Here is a 25,734-nt window from a genome sequence, read left to right on the forward strand (position 1 = left end):
AGGAATAGGAAAGATAGGCACATGACGAAAGAGAAATTAGGGTAGACTGAAAGGAAAGAGGGGGGAGAGAAGGTCACAAAAGAAAGACTGGCAGTGAAACAGAGGCGGAGGAAACTGAGGAGGCAGAGTGCGAACACAGAGTAGAAAGGCTTGTGGGAAAAGGCAGATTGCGATAGGAAGAAATTAGGGTAGACTGAAAGGAAAGAGGGGGGGAGAGAAGGTCACAAAAGAAAGACTGGCAGTGAAACAGAGGCGGAGGAAACTGAGGAGGCAGAGTGCGAACAGAGTAGAAAGGCTTGTGGGAAAAGGCAGATTGCGATAGGAAGGAAAGGTAATTGAGAGCTTGAAAGCAAAAGGTTAGCGAGAGACTGCGAATGCAGGCAGAGGATACACAGGAAGGGGGGAGAATCCGGAAGAAAGAGTCGAGAGAAGAGAGACGGGGAATGGGGTAGACGTGGTATGGGGAAGAAAGAGGCTAAAGGAAAAAACGGCATTAGAGTGCAAAGAAAAAAAGTAGTGCCGGCCAGCCATGAATAATTAGGGGAGGAGAAGCCGCACAGCACACGCTGGGAGAAGCCCTTTGATGTGCTGTGCGGCCGTGAAAAAATGCAATTAGGAGGGAGGGAGGGAGGCTGATGCGCGTGCTTGTTTGGTCACGTGATTCACGTGAACTTAATGAAAACCGCAGGAACGAAACCCTTGGTTTCACGAGCATTTTGAGGACATGAATTCTCGCTCCGCTCAATGCGCTTGCGCGCATTGATAGGTCGCGAGACCTAAAAATCTTGACTAGCCAGCCAGAAAAAAAATATATTCCACCCCAGGACATTGAACGGTTATCAAACATAAACAAGGTGACCTCGTGCGCAGGAGTGGGCAAAGGCATACCACGCTGCGCCACACTAAGATGTTCCATATTATGTCTTGCATCAAATAAAAGTCTACTGATGGCCCTGTGCAAGTTAAGAGTCTCCATGTATCCTGTGCAAGTTAGGAGTGTCCATGTATCATATCCTTCCAGCATAACGAAAGCCTCACTGAAGCGTTTTTTCGTAAATTAACGCAACAGTTCATGCAACAACTGTGAGTTTCGCATTTCCAGTCAATAGCCACAACAAACTAATGTAAAGCGTATGTGTATATGAAGTACAAGGCAAGCGTGGTAAAGTGCTGTTTCGTTCCCGAATTGTTTCACATAAGATAAAACTTGGTTTTCGTCTGGCTACAACTGATGGACATTGACCAAATTACATGTCACCTTTTAATTTCCCCCTTTCAAACACTTGACTCTTGCAATACTCCTTCCACCACCAAAAGCAAAAAGCGGCGCAAAATCTACGTCACATACTCCTGGTGGATTGTACTCTCTTGTTTTTTTTTTAACAGTAGCTTTCGTTTATTATAAACATTGGTTGTTTCTCTCTTAATAATTTACCTTTTTAGAAACTCAACAAATATTATCGACACAAAATGTGCAAAAAACGGTATACGTTTCACACCTATTAAAATTACAATACAGAAGTAATGCAGGCATCAAAGATGAAACTGAAACTGCTTGTTAATGTTTATATGGCATATATACCAATACGAATATAAAGCCTGGCCAAAATGCTGAGAACGAGCGTACTGCAAAAAGTGAAATACCATGTCTACATTTTGCAAAGGAATTAGTCGTTCGTAACTTCAAATGACCAGAAACAGTACATTTAATCACCAAGGCTGTCAGTTTCCATTCACTGATAGCTGGCTTTCATAAAATCGTGTCTCTCCAATTCTAAATCTGCACAGATCCATACAGAGATAGAACAGGAGGCGCCAGGGTGCCATTTGTGTTGACCTGCGAGATGTTGTAAAATAAATCCGGCATGCCAGGTTTGTCACACAACTCCACTTTCTCTTCTCCCTTATCATCCTTACTGCCAAGTATGAACTTTGTTTTTATTTTTTTAAGTGCTACCAAAATGCGGAATCTAAACTCTTACCTCTTAAATGTACTACAATAATTACCAGAGCACCCGAACACCAACGCTGTACGCTACTGAATGCCTTTCAGAAATGTTTAAAAATGTAATCCGCCATCAAGTACGCCAAAGGCTCCGGCAATTTCGAATGTAAATCCAACAGCATTTGCTATGGAAGTACATATGTGGGGATAGTATCCGGTGTCGTTTCACTGGACCAGAAATTAATTAGGTTCTCTGAAACGAACAGTAGAATACGAGTTATGTCCTCAGCCACGCTCCAAGAGGGGGTTCTGGGATATATGTTGGGAAGGAGAAGTCGACCGTGGTGTGCTAGGGGCTCGTTCGCAGCAGTCTCCCTACCTACCTCGGTGAATACTTAAGTGTTTATCACTGGGAACGAGCACTGGATTCAAACCCATGAGTGCGCAGCACAATGAATTAGCATGTCAATCACTCCAGACCATTGGGTACAAATTCAGGGTTGGGAAGAATTAACAGATACTTCTTAAAATGTCCTTCCTTCGTACATAAAACTAATTCTAAAGGGTGTAGCATCAAATGCAATTACGAATAACTAAGCAAATAAGGATAATGCATCAGACATACATGTCACATAATGTGAACACTGCAGCACAAACTAAACTACGAAAAACCAGAAAACTTTAGAAACAAATTTCTTCAACATACTCAGTTATGTGCAGAGCTTAAATAACTGACAGTACAAACTTCCATTTCCTGAATTAATATGGGTACACATCTTTAAAATTATTTCCTCAGCACACAATTCATATTTCAATCTTACAGCTACCAAAAACATTGCACAGCTGCACTTATTCTGTTTGATTTAAATAGTAGCCAGATGAAATCCGTCATGTCTGACTAGCAATAACACATATTAAGACTTTTATTGCAGGGTCCAGCTTGCCTACATTCTTTTAAACAACGACAAATGTCATACCAGCATGCTATAAACAAAGTATACAATTCATATGGTTGTAAGACAGTTTACTTTGCCCAGTAAGAGATCAAGAAACTGATGTCTCGTGGCTGATCCCTGGTGAACGATGGAGTGTCAGTCATTCCTATAGTATTCTGTCTTTAGGGTTGCACAAGTGGTTGTAGTTTTCCTTCATTTTTACGTGACGATACTATATTTAGCTTCGTGTCATTAGTGTCATGAATTCAATAAACAGTCCATGTCACTTGCTTTATTTTATTTGGTCCAAGTCCAACCAAGAGTTCCAGGGCTTCACGTGAACGATCTGTTATCAGAGGACACCCATGAAAGAGGAGAATGTAGACCTGAGGGCAGCAAGTCAGAACCGCTTCGACAGCTTCATCCGTCAAGTTTACACAACGGCCCATGTGAATCTCCTTTATTTTCTGAGAACATCCTCCACTAACTAATGCGATCACACCATCATCGGTTACCTTAGTAGCAGAAAAGTCAATGCTGTGTAGAAATCTGCAGTTTTGACCCAGTGCATGCAGAGACACATCTGTGATGCTGAAACATCCGCTTAAATTGACAATCTGCAATAATTTGCAGTTCACTGCAAGAGCCAAGACTCCTTCATCTGTTAGATTGCAGCATCTTTTCAAAGAAGCTTCAAATAAATAAGGACATGACAACGCAACGGTTTTGACTCCTTCTGAAGTGATAGTTACTCGGTCCCCTTTCCAAGAATTTAAGTTGAGCTTCTTTAACTGTTTGCAGCAACCTAGCTGTTGCAGGGCTCTATCTGAAACATCACAGTCACGGAGATCCAACTTTTCCACATCCGGGTGTAGCACCTGGCTGATATTTGAATCATTAATATGTCCTTGAATGCTCATCAACTTTATCAGTTTGTCTTTTATATTTGGAGGTAAAGGCTTAATGTCTCTGTCATATCTCGAAATGTTCTTTGTCATGCAAACAAGACATATGTCTAACAAATGATCGACGACGCCGCCATTCATTTCAAGGTCCACAGGCAGCAGCTGATGCTGAAGGGACCGTCCGTCACCGAATTTCTTTTCTATTTGTTTCTAAAAAAATAAAGTTTTACTCTTCGCTTTTTTCCCCCACACCCAATATATTATTCTATAGTGTTTTCTTGTAAGTACGTGCGCAGAACATCGGTGCTAGTGCAGTTTGATTTGACAATTAACTCCTCCTACAAATAGGAACTCTAACATATACACACAGACGGTGTGCCCGAGAGGCGAGTTGTAGTTTTTATCTCACAGAATAAAATCATCTCCGGGAAGTGAGACACTTGCATTGACTCGTGACGCAGATAAGTAGAATGGTCAAAACCGTACTCTCTTGGTTTTAATGATGTAAAGCACGCGCAGCCAACATAAACAGACCTAAGCGCGTCACCTAAACCTTCACTAAACACTCTGACCTAACCACTCCGAGTCTCAAACCTACCATTTAAATGGCGTCAGGAGAAAGGGCTAAAAGAAATCTCGCGATAACTAAAGCAAAAAACAGAAACGCTACCGGGGTTAGCGCACTTGTCTCCGAGTACCGGAAATAGACAAGACGCACCCTTGTCTTCGAGCACTAGAAGTGTCCGAGCCTCAAAGTTCTACTCCTTGATCAGCAAAGTTAGCTGACCCGCTGACTATAAGCGACAAAGATGTATCTTAATCATCTGCCGCTTATACTGTTTTGTTTACGTATATATATATATATATTTAGTTTCTGGATATCGTACGTCAAATTAAACTTTTTTTCTAATATTTACTGTAGGCATCAAAATAAGTAATTGGCCTGCTTCTTAACATTAATGGAAACAATACCTAAATATTCTACCCTTTTATGGCGCCACTAATATGAACTTCCTTAAAAGATTCCTATTCAAAGATGCCCACCACGTTAGTCATGATTCTTGTCCGTTCTTTTTGTTAACAGCTTCGGCCTTACTCTCGAATAACGTTGCTGCTTGTTTGCTGGGCAGTCTTTTGATTGGTTGATGCCCCTCTCTAACTCCACCTCACTCCGTTATCTACCGGAGCAATAATTTACCGATAAAAATGGCTTATAAGAAACTAATTGGAACAAAATATTTGTTTCTTGAAGGCGAAAAAGCGACTTCTACACGTAATAGAGCCATCCGGCAAAACTAAGCCTAATATTATAAATTAATAAAAGCACGTGGCAACGGCCTTGATCACTGGGCGGGGATTGTAGCACTTCCTGTGCTCTTGCTATCGCGAGATTCAGACCGAAGTTTTCTCTTTTTCCTGCGGCTGCCGAGATGGTAGGTGTTGGTTTGCGGAGCGCTGTTCTTTTTAGCTTATTTAATCATTTTTGCGTGGGGTTTCTTGTTATGGAGAGCCGAATTGATCGTTTCTCAAGTTTCTTAACAATATTCGAACTTGCTGTTTGAGAAAGCTAGTCTTATTGTTCGAGTCGGGGAGGAATCGTGCACGTTTTGCAGTTTGGATTTTGAGAATGATTTATAGTCACGGGGAACTGAGGATGTTCGTATTTTGCTCAATTCTGCAGTAATTTTTCAAATTGTGGTGGGTTCATTATGGGATTTTTATTTACACATATATTTGTTAGTTTAATTGCGTGCTTTCAAATTGAATCGAAAGGCAAACGGGACGTAAAACGTAGAGCCCAGCTCGTTCATTGGGCAAAAAATTCAAGCTAAAAGACGCGTCTTGTTGAATTCTGTTTTGCTTTTCTGGCAACATTTTAGCATCGGAGTCGGGGGAGACTGCGAATGACCAGAGCAAGAATGGCTGTTGTCTTATGTATTTATTTTATATACAACGTTTTATATAGCGCTAGCTAGACCTTTGAGTATCGACGCCTTACATACACAAAGGCAAGAAATTGTAGGTAATAGGGGGTGAAGGGCCTTGTGTGTGTGATGTAGGCCAGTTTGTAAACACATCTACCTGTTGTGTTCATTAAGGAGTTAAGAACTTACATCTTGTCATTGTATTCTTAACACTACCTGCTATTGGAAGCCAGTTAAAAGCGTTGAGGGTTGGTGAGATGTGTTCAAATCTTTTTACATCAGGTATGAGTCCAGCTGCCATGTTGAGGACTGACCTTAGCCCCACTAAGTGAGCATTTGGTGACCCTGTTAGGATGGCATTTCCATAGGCCAGTTTAGAAAGGACTAGGGATTGTGCAACTTGAGATCATCTTGAGGAATAAAAGGTTTACTTTCCATGAGCCGTTTTAGAGAGTAAAGCACTCTTTTTGCAGAGTTCTTGATGTGGTCCTTCATGAAAGGTTCTTGTTAAGGGGAATGCCTAGTCTTTATCACTTGTGTTTTTTGCGCTATTTTGTTTTAAGAGCAAAATGCGCTTGGATCGAAAATTTATGCAAGGATGCGTTTGACTAACGCATAGCACCAAATGACATTTTTCGTATTTTTCCTCCATTCTGGATTTGTCTTTCTCTTTGTCTAGAGGCAGCATTGACATGCTGTTTACTTCTTAGTCTAAAGGTCTATTGTACTTTAATAGTATTTTGGAGCAAGCCGTATCTATGAATTCTAACTGCTGTATTATCCTGCAGATTCGATATTGAAAGATATTAGTGACTGGTTATTGGCTGCTTGTGTGTAACTGAAATGGCCAGGATCTTGGGCCTTAAAAAATAAGTTACTAGACCTGCAGGTGTATAGACTGCAATGATCTACTCTGCCAGAGTATAATGCTATTGACCCATTAATATATGCAGTCCATGGCAAATATTTTCGCTGAGCCGCCATTCTTCTTTATCACAATTGTTTTTTTCTAACAGATCTTTGATAGTGAGATCACTTGACAAAAACCTCTTTAACAATAATATAGAGAGAGAGAAGTGAACTCCAATTTTCCAAGAGAGGCATCAATTGGTGAATAGACAAACTGACATTCGACCTCTGTCCTTGAAAAAACTGCAAATATGTTATGTGGGGTGTTATAAAGCGCGCTAATTCCAAAAGGCACCTTGGTGCTAGCATCCTTACGTCACCAGATCAGCGCAGCTTATATTAGATATGGCCGAGCCGCTGACCTGATTAATCAGTGAATTGAGGTTGTTGAAATATACAATTAGAGAGTTAATTTAAACAGACACGTTTTTAGCTCTTTCCTGAATTTCAATAGGTTATCTTGGATTCTCAGGTGGTCTAGAAGAAGGTTCCACCATTTGGAGTGGGAGAACCTCCCTCCCCAGTTAACTTTTTTTATTCTGTGTACTTGCACCTGGAACGTGCAGCGGTGTACCATTTAGTGATGTCCAGAAGAAAGTGTGGACCCTCTTATGGTCCCAGATGAGTGCTTTAAGTTGAATGCATAATCTGATAGAACAACAACATAACTTTCTTATGACCTGGTGACTGAGCAGAATTTTGGAAGATTTAGAAGAACCCAGGATGCTAAATTTTGGAGCGTCAGAAGTTTGAGTACTCTTGTTGAGATCCTACGAATAATGCATTGCCGTAATCTATTTTAGTGATAAGTGTTGAGAACTGCTTTCTTCAGCTCAACATATGAAACGAAAAGGTGTTACTGGTTGGTGTTCATCAACCAACAACCATATTTCTAGACCACTCTACCGGTGGGGGTCCTAAGTTGGGTGGCCAGCGGGTTCTGTTCCAATAGGTGTCTTTGTTAACAAACAGCAAGACCTCTGTTTTATCAGTTAAGTTTTTAAAGAGTTTAGGTTAATCCATTCTTGCAATTCATTCATGCTTTGAAATGAGCTGTCACCAACTATCATTGGCGTGAGGGCTCACTGAGACCAGAAGGATCTAATCAGTTGAACCAGGGAAGTAATGTAAACATTTAAGTTAATTGGATTCGATGTAGACCCCTTAAGATGAGTTTTAAAGGTGTCTTTATTGGTCATTCATTTTCTGAATGAACATAACGTCTGTTCTTTCCTCTATAAGTACACTCCCTAGTACGGACGAGATGGTCCTATAAATGGCTCGACCTGGTAAAATCTTACTCGCCATACATAGTGAGTGGGCGAGAATATTTTTCTTGGCCCTCTTGGTTAGCGGTAGGTTGCCCAGCCCTGGAGTAAGTGATTTGTAGTAATGTTATTTGAAGGTTCTATTTAGTAGTTTACTGTGATGCAGAGTCTCTTAGGCTGTAGGACGTGAATACTCGCAAACATTTGCCAAGGGGCCACAAAATGCAGTCTGTGGCGGTAAGGGGTCTGGTTGGGTCGGAGATTGTGGAAGGTCTAAAAAAAAAAATTACAATAACAGGCAAGCAATTATTGGCAGGTTAATGAATGCTTGCCAGCTTAACATTTTTTCTGAATATTAATGCTCAACACTGTTGACGGGGACGCATGTGAAGTTCAGATTCGTATGTTAAAGCGAAGCTAGAGTCTCATCTTGACGCTGTCTATTGTCTTGGTGTGCTAGAGCATTCGTAGAATAACTACTGATCTTTATTCACTGGCTTTTGTTTCTTTAGACCAAGCCAGTCACCTGGTCAGTGACATTTGCTTAAGTTTGACTTTTGTCATGTGAAAGATCAGGAGTTTAATGTTACTTTTCTATAACCATGTTGCTTCTTTTTTTTTTCGCCAGCCAGCACGAACTAGTAAGACCAGAAAGCTCAGAGGCCACGTGAGCCATGGTCATGGCCGCATTGGTGAGTAATGTAATTATTTGGTCTGTGTGCACATTACGACATGACTACTGGCAGTAGCGACCCTACTTGTGACAAAGGATAATTGTTGAATATGGTGGTTTGGCACCTCACTTTGCCCTTCTTAGTACACAGGTGCTGTGGTAGTTATGTATAGACATGAAAAACTATTTGGGTTAAAAAGTAGTGTACCACAAGTAATAGTCACCAGTTTGTAAGGTCCAACACAAGGTTTCAATAATATGTATGAGCTCAACCCCTGGTAGCTATGTCAGAGAAGATGCATGCTTAACTTGAACAAAATGTTCAAAATAAGCATGTACCAAAATATGAGAACCTTCAACTATGCCAGTTCAGCATGTCTGCTGTACAAAAAACTCTTGTTTGATTTAAGACTAAACTTGTTTCCATATATGATACAAATCTAGCCATATATGGGATACACATGACCCCTGACTTTCCTCTTAATTCATTGCCAGCATTTTCATCCGGGCGGGGGCAGGATTTTTTTTTCAAATCTTGTTTAAAACGACAATTTTTAATAAATGCATGACTAAAGCATCAAGTGGTAGCATGCTGTCATTTGCAATCACCAGTTTTTACATTGAAATGGCCACAATCCTTCCCACTGACATACAGCTTTACTGATGAAACTATGTAGTGTTCAAACATCAATGTTTGGAAGTAGTTTCTGCAAATGTCATTTGCACCTCAAGTATAGTGTTCTGGTTTGCTCCTATTTATCTTGGTTTGCATCATACTTAATTGCAAAAAAGAGCTTCTGTAATTCCTGATATATTTGAAGAAAAATAACTGATATCTTCAGACAGCTCACTTAAAAACCTCTTACTGTAGTTAGAGAAAAAAATAAACCTAATGTTCCTCACTAGGAATAAGTTAAAAGGCAAACTGACATTTGACCTCTTCTTTTGAACAGTCATCAAATGTTTTTGCAAGCAAGAAAAGAGTGTTCTATGGTACACAGAACCACACTTGGAGCAAAGAAAAATGCCACTGGCCTCACTCAGGTCAGTTAAGAAAGCCCTCCCTCACCAACCTGGTTGATGACATGCTTCATCATCGGACCCCACTGAAGAGGCCACACTTTTCTTGTTTGCAAAAACTTAACCGGGGACTTAGAGTGGTTCCTTATTCTCCCTACCTCTCTTTTTGTTGTTGGGCAGTCAAGATAGAAGGAAGATTTAATGGCATCTTTATTGCTCATTTACTTTCTGAATAAACCGAACACCGGTTACTTTTCAGCCTAAATTTCTTTGCCAAGTGAGATTAGTAGGTGCTAAAAATAGCGCGACTGGATAACATGTTAATTAGCTGTGAGTAGATTTTTCGAGGCCTGTATAATAACACCATACAGTAAACCAGGATTTGTTTCGGGCCGCAGTTTACAAAACAGACCAACCCCACACAACCAACTTGCAAGGTGACTCATCTGATTTGCAACATTCACTGTCATCTTGGTCCCAGCCTCTCAAGTCACCTACATCAGAGGGCTGAAATCAAATTGATCTGCTCTTGCAACACCCATCAGTAGCCCTGTTCCAACCCTTGCATTGCCAGCTAGAGTTTTACAACTTGTGCAAGAGATTGCTTTAACTTTTTTCCTGCTGCATTGTGACCCTTCAGCATCATTGGTAAGTACCAAACAGCCAAGATTTTAGTTTGATATTGTGACACTGCCATATTTCTGTAGGTGAATGACATTTCAATCCATTGTAACAATTGAGTTAGTGTTTCAGGTAGCCCAAAACAGTTCAGTAAATGCAATGCATTAAACAAATAGCAATTTTCCCTCCGTGTAATGGCGTTGAAGTTGCCTTAAACACTCCTGAAGCCCTCCTGCAAGGTCACGAACCTAAAGCATTGCGAAATTTGTGTGGTCGCATGCGTGCCCTTGCATTGCATGCAGTGTCCATTTTTGACTCTTTAACCTTGCCTTTCTAAACAGGGTCGATGGCCATGTTGTACAGGTAAAATAAAAAGCACTGGCTTGTTCAGGCAAGACCTATTGGCTTTGCCAATACTTTTTATTTCAGCCACTTGAGTGTGCAATGCTGCTGAGCCTGGTTTTATTTATTTTGTTGAGCACACCCAAGAGACTTTTAAATAAAGCAGTTTTGTTTATAAGACTTGACAGTTTTCCAGTTACATTAACTTTCATAGATATTTTCATCCTCATGGTTCAAATAGCAGAGCATGTGTGGGTGCTTCCGGGATTGTGGTTGTTTGCCAGTGATTTAGAGTTGCCAGTGTTCTTCACAGCCTGGTTCTTACAAGCTTTATGCTAATAGTCTATACTACTGCTGAGCTTTTAGTGCCGAGACTAGAGTCACATCTGACATTTTTGTTGTTGTCCTGGTGTGCTAGAGTTCTCGAACAGAAATTACTGGTCTTTATTCACTGGCTACTGTTTCGTACCCTAGCCAGTCACCGGTTCAGTAACATGGTCACTGTATTTTTCATTATCTGTCTGAATGCTATGTGTTTTTGATGGTCAGTACTTTCAGTAGTGCTCTGCACTGCATACCATTGTTGTGGTGGCTTATCAAATCTGTGGCTGGGATTTTTTTTTTCAAGCTATTCACTTCACACAAGTGAATTTGATGTGCATTGTCCTCATTTCACTTTTACGGTGAACATATACATTCTGGATGAAATATCTTTGGGTGGTTAGTGGAACTCAAATCTGATTTCCTTATCCTTCCACCCTCCAAAAAATGGTGCGTATGTAAAGGAATGATTATCCATATGAAAACATGTTTTCCCACGGAGAAAAAAGAACGTGCCCACTTGTACAGCTGGGTACTTAACCTAAATGTGTTCTGTGTGCACAACTCCACATTGCGTAAATTGTGTCATTCAAGTTACATGTCATTATTTGCAGTACAACTAGAAACAATAGCAGAGACCAGATGAACGAGTTTTTAAATAGACCCCACAGACTTTCCTGATGTGACCCTCTATCATGGACTCAAAATTGCGCCATCCTCTGACGTAATGAGTCGAAAACTGTTAACTGTGCCATTAAACCTTAAAGCACAGGGCCAGCAGATCACAAAGGGCGAAACATGTGTGGCCTACGATGAGTTGTTGGAAAATTTAACATTAAGCATTGGTCCAGAAATTGTACACAATAATAAATACTATCTCAGTTCATAACTGGGAGCTTTATTAACATTTTTTCTAGCTAATGTATGTTACTTGCTTTCTGCACATTTGTCTACTTGTGTAACCTGCTATGCTACATATGCACGTCTGCAAAACCACATTTAAGAATCTTGTCTAAACCTTGATAAATGTAAATAGTTAAACCATAAGGGTTCAGCACATAGCAGGGAAATCGACTAATACTTTCCTACTGCAGCCATAGATTTAGGGCAGTTAAGGGTCGTACTATAGACTTACTGGAAACCTGCATCTGGTGTGTTTTGTCATCTTAGTTGCCCACATGTTGATGGTGTTGTGAAAGTGTCTACAAGATGAAAATGTGTCACTATAATGACTTCATCTGTGCTGTGTTCTGATGAGCCAGGGTGCGATTACTTTCCGCTAAGGCAGTTTGTGGTAATGGCTTGTAAGTTAATGTTTTCCTTTTCAGGTAAACACAGAAAGCACCCTGGAGGCAGAGGAAATGCTGGTGGCATGCATCATCATAGAATCAACTTTGACAAATAGTAAGTTTCTGATGTACTTACCGTAATAGTCTAATTATGGGAATGCCTGGTAGGGGTGGGTGGAAGTTGCGGCATCTCATTACGCAAAACGGTAAATCTCCAAACACTGAGAAATTCCGCGAACATTTGGAATTGCTTGTTCGCGATGCTTTTTTACTGTTCGCAATCTGTTTGCGTGCTCGGGGAGAAATATATCGCGAACACGCATTTGAGAACTCGGAACAAGCAAAACATTTCATTAAGTCGGTGAACGCACAATTTTGGGCAATTTCGCGTTCTCCCCAGAACGCGAAATTACCCAAATTCCGCGAACGAAACAGAATTTACTGCCCATGCCTAATGCCTGGTTCTGCTTACGGATAACTTGCAAATTCACAAAGGCCCAGACAGGTTGAGTAGGAACTCTGTAGGAAAGTCTGTGCTATTAATGTGCACCATATTTGCACAATATTTAAGGTATCTATTTTCATAGTTGTGTTTAAGGGGAATTGTTTTGAATATTCAAACCTTAATGTCAAATTGAGTACATTGAGATTTGTTTAGATAGTCTAGTTTCGTGGTGTGCTGCGAGGCCCCCCATGTATCAATGACCTGAGGAGCTGCATCTTGCAAAAGGTTCTTTTATTAATAATCGCTCGCTGCTTTTATTGAAAGTATGGCGTATAGATTGGATTAAAGTGACCTGATAAATCTTAAATTACTTGTTTATATTTTGACAGTTAGAGGGTACTGTAACAGTGATAGATTTCACACCACCCCAAAATAGACCCTACTTGTCTGGCCTACTTGGTGATGTGCTGGGTTATCCACTTAACTTGTTTAGCTGAAAATAACTCCTCGAAAAACTGGTATTTCATAGGACTTTAACCAATTGTGACACTAGTGCGTACTAAGCTTAAGTTATTTAGAGGTTTTTGGATATTTACGCACTAGTATTAGCTGCCATGAGTTTTATCGTCTGTGGGTCAGTTCTCTAAACCACTGTTTATCGTTTCTGCCACTTTAGAGTCTTGCCTTTGACCATGTTTATGTAATGATGTTAGAGAATTTATTAAATCTAGTGTAAATTTGTGTACTAAATTCAGTTGCTTGTGTCCGAAGGTGAAAAAGATCTTGCAGAATATCTTGGGCAATATATCGGCCATATTATGAAGGTAGCTAGAAGTAGGAGCTTATAGATTTACTATTATCTCCACTATGTATCTTGATGGGATATATTCTGTCATACAATCAACCTGTATGACTGTAGTGATCCAACAGCGTAACTATGCGAAGAATCCTGAAGGACCATTAATTTAGTACACTTGTTAAGTTTGAGTCATTCCGATGCAGTTTTTTCTGTATGGATTCTACCTGCAGTTAAGGTCTTCGGTTTGCATCTGTCTGTTATAATTAGCAATCGTTTTTTTCACACTAACACCGAGACTATAGAGTCGCATCTTGGCACTGTTCATTGTCTTGGTGTGCTAACGGTCTCGAAAATTAACTGCTGATCTTTATTCACTGGCTGCGCTTTATTGTAATCCAGCCAGTCACCGGTTCAGTCACAGGTATATTGTAATTGGATTTCAAAGGTGTTTTTTTTTGTTTTTGTTAATTGTACTTAACCTACGCAGTATTACAAATACGCATTTTAAGGAGAAAAGGCGTTTATTCATCTAGACTACACTAGGAGCAGTGGAGATGGTTTTTAATGTAATGTCCCCCGAGTTTAAACTCCAGTTGAAATTTCAAATGCCTCCTCTAACACCTTTTCATTACTGTTCTATTGGTGTAGTCCTGCAGAGTCATTGTAGGTGGTTTAATACCTCTTTGGATGAGGCAACTCCTAGGAGTACAAATGTGTGTGTATATGATATATCATTTTTGGAGAATTGTCAACTTGGCCACAATATTTTTAACTTTACAAGTTAGTATTCGGCTAGAATTGCGGCAAACTGAAGGAAAGACCATTCCAAAGTTGGTTCCATCTATCTGCACTGCAGGTTTAACAGTGGCTGAAAGTTGAGTCTAAACTGAAATGCCTAAGTATTAGAAATCCAGGAGGAATGACTGTCACCTCATCGAATTTGCAGGATTGGCTCGGTATTGGGTGCCTGCATGGAGTGTCCCTGCCAGATTTCGTTGATGACCCTTGTGGCGGGGGGGGGGGGGGGAGGAGGCGGCATCTCTTATCCTCTGTATTTCAATGTGGCAAGTACCCCTGTTTGTTCACAACCTTCCTATGAACGGGCTGACATGTTTGCAAGTGGTTAGCGCAATCTGAGTATTGATTAAAATATTCGTTTGCAAATTGTGTGAACGTAAGGAATATTAATTGTAGTTGGCAGCTTGAATGTATAGAATCAACCCTGCTGTTCATAACTTTCAAAGCTGAGAACTGCATTTTTGGTATGTATTCTTTTGCTTCTTCAAGTTTTGTTTTCAACGTAGTTTTTTTCTTTTAATTTCTAGTCATCCCGGGTATTTTGGCAAAGTCGGTATGAGATATTTCCATCTGAAGAAAAATCAGCAGTTCTGTCCCACAATCAACCTGGATAAACTCTGGACTCTAGTGAGTGAGCAGACGAGGCTTAACTATGCGAAGAATCCTGAAGGACCAGCTCCTATCATCGATGTAGTACACTCGGTACGTCTGAGGGTCATTCTAATGCAGTTTTTTGGTCTGTATGGATTCTACCTGCAATTGAAGTCCTAAGTTCGCATCTGTCTTTTTATAATTGGCAAATGTCTTTTTCACGCTAACACTGAGACTATAGAGTCGCATCTTGGCACTGTTCATTGTCTTGGTGTGCTAACGGTCTCGAAAATTAACTGCTGATCTTTATTCACTGGCTGCGCTTTATTGTAATCCAGCCAGTCACCGGTTCAGTCACAGGTATATTGTAATTGGATTTCAAAGGGGTTTTTCTTTTTTTCAGTAGTTTTGACTTTGTTAAATTCATGGAATACATTGTACTTCGTCTATGGGCTATTACAGAGGAGAATTTTATGAGAAGAGGATTGTATCCATCTAGACTACACTGAGCACCTCTTCCCGTATACCGTCTTATTGGTTTGGCCCTGTAGGTGGCTGTGGGTGGTTTGATGCTGCTTTGGATTAGGCAACTACTAGGAGTACATAAAATAGCAATGGCTTAATGTCTGTCTCGTGAAGCAAATTCTTTTGTACTTAAAACCCCACCTCTTGGTCGTATTTCCGTCAGTCTCCACGGTCCAGAGGAAAAGATTATAATCTTAAATTTAAGGCTGATACTATCCCTTCCCCTTTTCAAACAGACATTCAAATGCATTTGTGGTATCTACAGTTTCATTATCTTAATGTTTGTTCCTGGAAATTATTTGCATTAACCTATAATCTCCTTAGTGGTCATACAAACTTTATATTGCAACACAAAGTGTTGCACTTAACTCTCTCAATGAACTCCTGTTCTCCATCCCATTGCATTTGAAATATATTTTGAACCGCTCAGCATTTTTATAGAATATTGATACTCTAGTTCTAGAATGTTTTTGGTGAGACTAAAATACAGCTTTGTGAAATCAAAGGCTGAATAAGATATTTGTGAGATAACAGCGTGTACCTTTACTGTGACCTTCTTGGCACTGTTCATAATAGTTTTCAACATGGAAGTGGTTTCCTTAAAAGATGGGACATGAAATGCGTAGAGTAATTTTTGGCATGTTAAATATTTTTAAGTTCTCCCCCACTGTTTCGAAAAGCACTACCACATGCTTAAATTGACAAAGCAACAGTTCTGTACCCGCTGTTTCTTTGTAATGCTCATCAAAATATATCTAGTTATGTGATTGACTCCACAATAAATGTTCTGTTTGTTGCTGTAGTTGGTTGCTATCTTTTCGTGGTCTTGGCACTGGTCTATTGACAACTTGTGGAGCACCCACAGAAAATAATTTTTTCTTGGCACCTAATGGTACTACTTTGTTTTAAAGGAGGGACGGGGTCGTAGTTGTCTGAATTAAAACGTGTAATTCAGCTTACTTTGACCTGTTTAATCCTGTGAGTGCTGGCTATTGGGAAGGCTAAAATCAACTCTGTAATGCTGCATTGTAAAATGGTCAAGTCAGCGGTGTTCTAGAGTTTAGGGATTCCTAATTCACTGCATTAAAACTGTAGACATGACTGAACTGTTTCATGTGACTATCCTGCTACTGAAGTCTTTGTATTTTCAGCTAACTTGGTTTTATTTTTTTCTAGGGCTACTACAAAGTCTTGGGAAAAGGCAAGCTACCAAAACAGCCTGTAATTGTAAAAGCCAAGTTTTTCAGCCGAAGGGCAGAAGAGAAGATTAAGGGTGTTGGGGGAGCTTGTGTTCTCATGGCATAGGCGTTGACTACTTGAATTGCGTCTGAATAAAGAAAGGTTCTGTATAAATTGTTCGCCTTATGTTTGTTACACTTCGCTATACATGAAGAACAAAGCACACTAGTCCCGCAAAGAGAAGTATATTTGAAAGTATCCAAGCCATTTTGCGTTAATAATGTGTAAAGGTTAAGGACCTGATCAGTACTGGTCAGGTCCATGTTTGCCACCAAGGTGGTTAGTATATGATTTAAGTACATGAGTATTAATTTATGCGCAGCAAGCTGACTGTGAGGCTTCCAGTAGCTGTGATGCAGTATAGTTTAGGTTTGTCTGGGGCAACTAGTACCCCTCTGATCACACTCAAGGGTGGCATTTCTGTTTCAAGAAAGACTTTTCTTGTTGAGGGTGGGTCTCATTGAGGTTAGGAAAGGGGCAGGAATGGGGAGAGGACTTAAACAGGGGCAGCAAACTTATCTCGTGTGAGGAAAGTTCGGGGAAAGAAGTTCAGGACAACCACCCATCTGCACTTTAATTTCCCATGCCTTATACCAATGCCAAGTAGCGTATGCCTGATAACCCATCTGTCACCTACTCCTTCCCATAAGTTCTAGTGTTAGTGAATGCGTTGAGACTAAGTGCACAAGTAGTTGAAACCACAAATCAACTCCTCAATAAAGTTACCAATTGGTTGCACAGATACTTCCACAGTCCTACAGAGCTGTTTAATGGCATCCTTTTTATTCGTATGGTGAAATGGTTGGGACCCATGGCCAAGGAGTTTAAAAGGGGCCACATTATTGCGAATTTCAGGAAGCCACACCTTGCTGACTATCTAATACTCGCCAATTTCAGCCTGTACTGGTCAGAATTCATATGGGTGTTGCCAGTGTATTTCTTCAGGAAGGCACTAGGGGCTTTTGTACATAATGTGCGTCCATCTATATCCTCCCCCTGTGGACACCCCAGGCTCAACTCCTAATCTGCATTGGGCACTACAGAATTTGCAAGCGAGTGACTGGGAGGTGTTTTGGAGCCAAAGTGCCTAGCAGTGTATTTTGAACCCTAACTGCCGGCACCTAGGGACACCTAGCAAACCTATACATTTTTGAAAACTAGACACCCAAGGGAATCCAGCATGGGGTGACTTGTGTGTTCCTCTCACCAGGTTCTGTTGCACAGAATCCCTTATACACCACAAACTTTGTCACAACACATTTTCCTCACTTTTCTGTGATGGAAAGTTCTGGAATCTCTGTGGATCCTCAAAACCACCCACTCCCCAAGTTTTCCAATATTAATGGTACCTCACTTGTGTGGGTAGGCCTAGTGCCCGCAACAGGAAACGGCCCTAAACACAATGTGGATAAACCACATTTTTACAGTGAATACTTAACCTTTTTAGGTCTTGAGTACCGATGCAGCTCCATGCCCTGCTCGCGTAAGCCAGACTTATTGTTGCCCGGTAGCTTAGCGAAGTGGGACAGGAGAGGTGCACGAGCGTGGAAACACATTGAAGACAGGCGCTGTGAACGCGTGCTTTTTGAGACCTGAGCGTCTACTGCGGCGATAGCAGTGTCTGTCTCGCGCTCCCCCGCAATTTCACTCACGCCGATGTGCACACGGCTTGTTGTTACTGCCCTTGTTATGTCCACTGCCATCACGCTTTTCCCCTCCACTGTCCATATTTCCATGAAGTGGTGATGACATTGCGCCTGACTGAAATATTTTCCTTGGGCTCACTACGCGCATATGAGCATGCCCAGATTATTAGTTGAGCCGCTCTGCTGCTCGGGCTTTCAGAGCGTCTGTATTGGCATTATTCCCATGGGCCAGGTCTAACACACCCACCCCGTGGGCCAGGTCTATCCCGGATCTGATACTATGAGCTAGAACCGACAATCGGCAAGGGTTAACTTTGCCGTAGTGAAGCTGGCGACACACATCGTGACTTTAAAGGTAAGCACCCTTGCACCCCCACACCAAATGGTGGACTGCTTCCTATGCAGACCTTCAAACCTCACTTTCCACTTCAGCAATAACCATTGCACTTCTTAAAGAGGCCTCCTGCTGTAAAGCCTGCCTGTACCTGGGGACCCTTGTTTTCTAACATTATTCTAAACTACTGCAACAGATATGGGTGGTCCCCGCTAGGGATGCGTACTGCTATACAATCTATGCACATTGTGCAATCTACAGCTCACATGCCTCGACGGAAAATGCTACTTACCTTTTATGCATCTGTTCTTGTATGTAGAGCTGCAGAGTTGCACCCGCTTCCCCGGCTACCCTTGTCTGTTCCAGTATTATCTAAATTAGATGCATATTACATGGGCATCTTTCCTTTTCTTTGAAAGCTCCATTTCCCTATAGGCGAAAAACAATCTGGGGATGGAGCTGATGCCCATGCGCAATGTGGTCCAAAGGAGTTGCCCTTCTTGTGACTTCTAAAGAACTTTTCAGGACAGCAAAAATCTTCTAACATCCGGCCCAACACTAGGTGGCGATCTACGCACAGTGTGTAACTCTGCACCTCTACATGCCAAGAACAGATTCATACTGGTAAGTAGCATTTTCCTTATTGTGCATGACCCCGACTCCTTGCCACTCTTGGGGTCCTGTAGAGGTGGGATAGTTTTTCTTCCAAGATGTTGGTCGGGGCCCACACAACAGTTCTAAATAGGGGCTTTCTGCTCATTCAGACTTCCCATGTAGACCTAGTTGAAGATATTTAGTATTACATAATACTTCTAATTGCCAAGTATGTCTCACTGGTTCAGTGGTTTTGGAGAAGTGTAAGGTACAATTATTGTGTTTTCTCTCCTAAACCTACTTCTTGATTCAGTGAGGGTCTGGGGTGTATGAAGTCCCCACAGACTCTATCTCCCACACTAGTTTTCTTCATCTCTAAATGTGTTTGCAGCACAAATGCTGCAGACAGAAAACTACCATAAACAACTAGTTAATGTTTTAGTGGTACCCAAATCTCCTGCCATGAGGGCCGAGGGCCATTCCGTGACACTTTAGCTTCTTAAGTGGGGGTTCACCGCTCCTCAGGCACATACACACATTCGTTCTAATACATCAAGTTAGTTCTGTGGTGCCTTTGCTGTAATTAGAAGTACTGTGCTGCTCTTTCAAGATAAACAAGCATTTGCAATGCAATAGGTCTCGCATTTGCTAGAGTTTAATCTATTGGCATTGTAATTGACAATCCCTTTTATTTAGGTTTTAAAAACCAACACATAAATAAAAGGCAGTGCCATTTACAATCCCAATGGCTCAAACTTTTAACTGCGAAACCTATTGTATTGCAAATGCTTGTTTGCAATGTGCTTAGCTGTGTTTTGAACCCTAGCACTGCCGACACCTAGGGAAACCTATACATTTTTTTTGTAAAACCTTTCATTTGTATTCAAGGAAAGGGAACAAAAGAATATAAAGAAAGCAACAGTTTCGCACAACTTCCCACACAGGGGGCAATTCGGGAGGCATAAATCGGGGCATTATAGGCAATAGCTCAAAGTCCTTTCAGCTCGTTGAAACAGTCCAAAAAATAACAAGTATCATGGCATTACTTGAAATAAATCACAAGGCATCGAACAGAGCGGGGAAGAGCGCTCAGATTGGTAAGATGGCTGCCACAATGTCTTCATCTGATGCGTTAAGCCTGTGTCCGCCTCAGTCGTCAGTGTCAGCAAGGAACAAGAAAAAAAGAAGAGGAAAAAAAAAACACCCCCCTCCCCCCAAGTGGTGGTGACATACACTCTAGCAATCATCCCGATTATATCAATTAGACTTGGAACAGATGAAGGGACAAACGTGGCAGGACAAACTGCGGATGGTAGACCCTTGGAGAGAGAGCGCACCAAGGGACCCCAGCGAAACATGGAGTTCTTGAAGTGACCTAGGAAAATGTCCGCCATCCGTTCCATGCTTGGCAGCTTCCACAACCTCGCATGCCACAGGGAAATCGCCGGGGCCTTCGGCGTCTTCCAGTCCGCTGCCAAAGTGAGTTTTGCGTCCCCCAGGCACAACCATAGTATCTGTCTGGAGGTCAGGAAGATGCGGTGTAACTTGACTGGGTATAAATACCAAGCCATGAGAGTCTTTAGGTGGGCCTCTGAGTTCCACCGAGTGGTTCTGCATGGCGATGTCCTGTCGCAAGCGCGACCACTCCCCATCTGAGATGTCTCGTCCAAGGAGGTCCTCCCATGTACCGGGGCCGAGGTGAAACTGCAGAAGTAAGTTAGGCCATAGAGGAAGGAGATGACACCCTTCATAGAGGAAAAGCCTCAAATGGAGGGTGATCGCGTGGCCCCTGCGTGGACTGCCGAGGATGTGGCCCTAGAGAGTAGCTGAATATGGCGGAAGCGCTCGGATTCCGGCACTCCATAGTCCCTCATACAGTTGGCAAAGGTAAGTGGGGCATGGCCATGGAACAGGTGCGTGAGAGCGCGGCATCCCCCCTCTCCAAACATCGATGGGCCCCTCCTAAGGAGCCGGCGGAAAGACCAGGTTAAAGTACAGTGGTGTGAAGGGGGAAGGGAACGCAGTCCAGCGATCATCTCCAGTCACTGTGTCCCAGACCTTAAGAGTAGTGCCAGTGGCTGTACTAATGTATGCGTTCTTGGGGCTGTCCTTTTTGGGTTTCCATGCCAGATCCCAAATCGATATTCCTGCTACACTTCTGTCCATGTGCAGCCAGTGAATCTCCCGAGTTGTTGGGACCACTCCACTATGACCCGCAGTTGTGCGGCTTTGTAGTATAAATGCATGTCAGGAAGTCCCACTCCTCCCTCCCTCCGCGGCCGGCGGAGTGTAGAGAAGGAAAATCGCGCCCCCTAACCCCCCCCCCCCCCCTTCCCCCCTGCCAGACAAACCGTAGCATCTGGGTCTTGAGACGCCGGAAGAAGGCAGTCTCCAGCGGTATGGGGAGGGCCTGGAAGAGATAAGAATTTGGGGAGAATGACTGTTTTAAGTGCGTGGATTCTGCCCAGCCATGATATGTATTTCGGCTTCCAGAGCTCCAGGTCAGCCCGGGTTTGTGCCAACAACTGGGGAAAATTGCCGAGTACAACTGTCCAATCGAGGGAGTCAGCCGAACTCCCAAGTACAGGATGGAGTGGGGGGGCCCATGATAGGGGCGTGAGTGGCCGCAATCTATCCACCTCCGCTGATGGAAGGGTAAGACTAAGGATGAAGAACTTATCGTAATTAACCTTGAAGCCCGCCACCTCCTCACAGCGAAGAAGAACCCGTTGGACGTGCGGAAGAGAGTGGGCCGGGTCCTTGATAGAGGACATCATCGGCAAAAAGGGTAATCTTATGTTGCTCTCCCGAGAATGGGAGTCCACGTATCTCTTCATGCTCACGCACAGAAGTGCCAGAGGCTCACTGCTCAGAGTGGAGAGTGGACACCCCTGCCTGGTGCCACGCGAATGATTGAAGAACGCAGAGAGATGGCCGTTTACTGCTACTCTTGAGCGGGGAGTGCTGTAATTTGCTCTCACCATCGAAAGGAATTTCGTGGAAAAGCCGAAGGCGGCCAAAGTACCAAACAAGAAGCCCCAGTCCACCCGATCGAAGGCTTTTTCGGTGTCCAGGCTTACTAGAACCGCCGGAATCCTGAACCTATTGGCCTTCTCAATCAGATGATTGACTCTCCTCGTGTTGACGTGGGTTTGGCGACCCTTGATGAAACCAGATTGATCTGGATGAATGAGTGCTGGCATCAGGTCCTGGAGCCTTCCTGCAATGATGGAGGAATACAGCTTGGCGTCAATATTGAGGAGGGCTATTGGTTGGTATGAGGAGCATTTGGACGGGTCTATCCCCGGTTTGGTGATAATCGAGATTACGGCCTCGGCCATGGAGCCCGATGTCTACCCAGTTTCCGCCATGATATTAGAAAGCAAAACCAGAAAGTCGCTCACCTCTGACGCAAAGGTCTGATAGAATAGAGCAGTATACCCATCCGGCCCAGGTGCCTTATGGGGTTTCAGATTTTTAATAGCATCCATGACCACCTCTCTAGTAAACGGGGCCTCGAGTAGTCCATTCCATTCCCTGGAAACCTGAGTAAGCAGAAGGCCGCTCAGGTAGGCCCGTTGGCCATCCGGGTCAGAGGCTTCCCCTCTATAGAGCGCTGCGTAAAAGTGCCCGAATAAGTTTGCCATGTCCTCATCTCGATGGTGCAGGATCCCCGCAGCATCCTGAACACCTCCTATGTATTCCCTTTCCCGTTTATCTCGAAGCTGGCGAGCTAGGTGTCTCCCTACTTTGTTCCCCTGGGAATAGGAGAGGCGCCGGAGTTTAAGTAGAGTGAGCTCTGCTCTGTTGTTGTGAGCTCGGAGTTTCCCCCCCCCCAGCCCCCCCCGAGTCGCCGTCAGTGGGCGAAGAGTCAACCTGGAGGGGTTCCGTTTATGCTCTTGTTCAAGGACCTAGAGTTCCTTCAACTCCTCACGCTCCTTACGTCTCAGCTTATTAAGGTTGGCATTGAGGCCCAAGCAGGTGCCCCTTATTGACGCCTTAAAGGCGTCCCATGTGGTGAAGGTGGAGGTATCGGCCACAGGGTTAAGATCAAAAAACTCACGTATGGCCTTGCGCAATGCCTCTCCTCTCGAATAAGCGAGGCTGGGAAGTACCATTTGCGTTGCACACCCCCCCCCTCGCCGACCAGTGCAAACAGAGCACGTGTAAGCTATGATCAGAGAGTGGGAACATTCTGGCATCTCGAAGATCCCCCTCTAAGGGATTGGCTCAAAAAAAGTGATCCAGGCGGGAATAGGTATGGTAGACATGAGAAAAGGTGTAGTCCCAAGTCCGGGGGTGGAGAGACCGCTGTCCGTCCGCCAGCCAGCCAGCCCCAAATCTCCTATCAGGTGCTGCGTTTCAGCTGAGAACGCTGGCTATGAGAGCTATCCATTCCCTTATGCCATACTAAATTAAAGTCCCCCATCAAAAACAAGGCGCCTTCCAGTCATCCACCCTTCGCAGCAGGTCCTGGAGAAAGCCATTCTGGCCTGCATTCGGAGCTTACACTACCACAAAGGTGCACATTTTATCATACAACAACCCTTTGACCATCAGCCATCGACCTTCCCTATTCGCTGCACACCCCTATGGGCTGAAAGTGAAGGACAGACCGGAAGAGAAGGGCCACCCCTCTATGCTTCGTGATAGCCGAGGAACTGTAAATAAGGGGAAAGTTTTTATGCTTGAGGCGCAATTCTTCCTTGCGCGCCAGGTGTGTCTCCTGGAGACCCACCACGTCTAGTTGGTGATCAAGCACATACTTGTAAACCTTTTGGCGCTTCTGTGGGGAATTCAAGCCCTTCACATTCCATGTACCTATAGATAGTGGCATTACACAATGCTATCCTCACCCCCTGCTATCTGCAAACTGCAAAGACCTCTCACATACCTCACTAACCAGAGCAGCCAAACGGCTCGTTCTATTAGCATCTCCAACCATAAATAACTGCGAAGAGTCCAGTCCGGTTAGGTGTATATCCCTCCCGACAATCCCCAGGCTCCCCCTTCTGCCCTCAGCCACCACACTCTCCACGAATCCAGAACCACGGGGTCTAAAGGCATAACCCAAGTATACCACCATTTGACATCCATCAACCTGGACACGTATTGGTCACCACCACCGTCTCCCTGCTTCCCAACTACCCTGCTTCCCACCCACACAACTTACCCCCCAAAACCCCGTAAGCCCTGCAAGAGGACAACAAAAACAGAAGAAAGCCATGGGAGGGAACAAGGAAAGGTCTCACCAAACAGATCAGAAGGACCGTGAGTTCCAAAATGCAGACATGTACTGAAACCCTCAGGGAACGAAGGTCGGAGGTACAGTCAGTGGTTCCCCCCCCCCCCCCCCCCCCCTCCTCCTCCCCCCTCCCCCCAGGGACTGGTCCAGGGTGTCTTCCCAGAAAGTACATATGGTCCCACGGTACCCGGATCGGAGGTATCTCCATCCATTCAGCCAACCAGAACTCTGGCTGCCCCAGAGCGGTCTCTTGATGTGGCCTCCGTCGCTGTGGTCACAGAGGCAACCACTGCCCCTCTCTCCTGCAGGCTAGTTGTGGGATCCGGTCTCCCCCTTGCCGCTGCGCTTCCTACTCTCTGCCAGGATGAAGAGCGCCGTCTCCGTCTAGCAGGGGATCTCCCTACCTTTGGGGAGGGAGCCTCGTCGTCCAGACCCAGTAGACCTTTGGCAGCTTGCAAAGAGTGGACCTGCACCAACCTATTTTGCCATCTGAAGATGAGACGAAAAGGGTGACCCCAAGAGTAGGCCACATTCTTGTCTCGCAGAAAGGCGGTAACAGGTCGGAACTCGCGCCTTTTCTTAAGTGTCGAGGCTGCCAAATCCTGAAAGAGCTGAGGATGATGATCCCAAAATTGCAGTGAGATCTGACGTGCTTTCCTGAGTAAGCGTTCCTTCAGTTGGAAATCGTGGACGCAAACCAAGATATCCGGGGGGGGGGGAGCTCTACCGCCCCTCGGTAAGCCAACTCTATGGACCCTGTCCATACAAATTTCATGAAGATCCTCCTCTCCCAGGATCTGCAGAAAGAGGGCCTCTACATAACCCCGCAGATCTCCAGCCTCTCCATCCCAAGGCACCGCCCGAATGTTATTTCGGCTGGACCTATTTTCCAGGTCTTCCGCATGGGTCTGGAGATCAAAATTCTGTTCCGGGAGGCGGAGCACGTCTTGCTGGAGCTGATGCACTTAGCCGGTCACCCCCAGATCGTGGTCCTCCAGCGTGGCCACTCGCTCTCCAATGTCGTCCACATCCCTCCTCATCTCGCGGAGATCCGAAGTGAGTTGAGAGCGGAGCTCCGAGATGTCCTCCTTAATCGTGGAAAAAGCTCTAGCATGAAGGCCTTAGTGGCAGGTGCCTCGTCATCTCTCGGGTGGCACGCCGGAGGCCCCCCCTGAGGCTCAGTAATCGTCGTAGCCCCCGGCAAACCCCAATCGTGGGCAGCGACAGGCACCCCAATCGGCGTGGGCCCGCAGGGCACATTGGGGTTTAAAGTTCCCCAAGTCTGTCACCGGAGTTGCAGGACTTCGACAGATTCACCAACGATGTGCAGCCAGGGAAAGTATTCCTGATGGAGTCAGAAAGCGA

At 43.9% G+C, this 25,734-nt stretch overlaps 1 protein-coding gene, 4 non-coding genes and 1 pseudogene across 6 annotated transcripts; 5 read left to right on the top strand and 1 right to left on the bottom strand.

Annotated features, from left to right (window-relative positions):
- Positions 1–1,377: 1,377 nt before the first annotated feature.
- Positions 1,378–4,386, bottom strand: LOC147731042 (protein AMN1 homolog pseudogene; annotated as a pseudogene). The gene has a single exon (XR_015308412.1). The product of XR_015308412.1 is annotated as a protein AMN1 homolog pseudogene (transcript).
- A 524-nt stretch (positions 4,387–4,910) lies between these two features.
- On the top strand, positions 4,911–16,664 carry RPL27A (ribosomal protein L27a). The gene is made up of 5 exons (XM_086956001.1): positions 4,911–5,218; positions 8,516–8,579; positions 12,193–12,268; positions 14,723–14,897; positions 16,488–16,664. Exons 1-5 carry the CDS (start codon positions 5,216–5,218, stop codon positions 16,614–16,616), a joined length of 447 nt encoding a protein of 148 aa, XP_086812127.1. The 5' UTR covers positions 4,911–5,215; the 3' UTR covers positions 16,617–16,664.
- Positions 8,298–8,429, top strand: LOC147731044 (small nucleolar RNA SNORA3/SNORA45 family). Its single transcript, XR_015308899.1, has one exon. It is a non-coding gene; the product is annotated as a small nucleolar RNA SNORA3/SNORA45 family (small nucleolar RNA).
- On the top strand, positions 10,911–11,041 carry LOC147731045 (small nucleolar RNA SNORA3/SNORA45 family). The gene has a single exon (XR_015308901.1). It is a non-coding gene; the product is annotated as a small nucleolar RNA SNORA3/SNORA45 family (small nucleolar RNA).
- On the top strand, positions 13,687–13,820 carry LOC147731046 (small nucleolar RNA SNORA3/SNORA45 family). The gene has a single exon (XR_015308902.1). It is a non-coding gene; the product is annotated as a small nucleolar RNA SNORA3/SNORA45 family (small nucleolar RNA).
- LOC147731047 (small nucleolar RNA SNORA3/SNORA45 family) lies at positions 15,015–15,148 on the top strand. Its single transcript, XR_015308903.1, has one exon. It is a non-coding gene; the product is annotated as a small nucleolar RNA SNORA3/SNORA45 family (small nucleolar RNA).
- Positions 16,665–25,734: the final 9,070 nt, after the last annotated feature.

This window comes from Lissotriton vulgaris, chromosome 2_1, assembly GCF_964263255.1.
Source record: "Lissotriton vulgaris chromosome 2_1, aLisVul1.2, whole genome shotgun sequence".
Lineage (NCBI taxonomy): Eukaryota > Metazoa > Chordata > Amphibia > Caudata > Salamandridae > Lissotriton > Lissotriton vulgaris.

Coding starts and splice junctions, on each gene's coding strand:
- RPL27A (XM_086956001.1), top strand. Junction 12,269..14,722: donor AGAATCAACTTTGACAAATA/GTAAGTTTCTGA, acceptor TTTAATTTCTAG/TCATCCCGGGTATTTTGGCA. Junction 14,898..16,487: donor TCATCGATGTAGTACACTCG/GTACGTCTGAGG, acceptor ATTTTTTTCTAG/GGCTACTACAAAGTCTTGGG.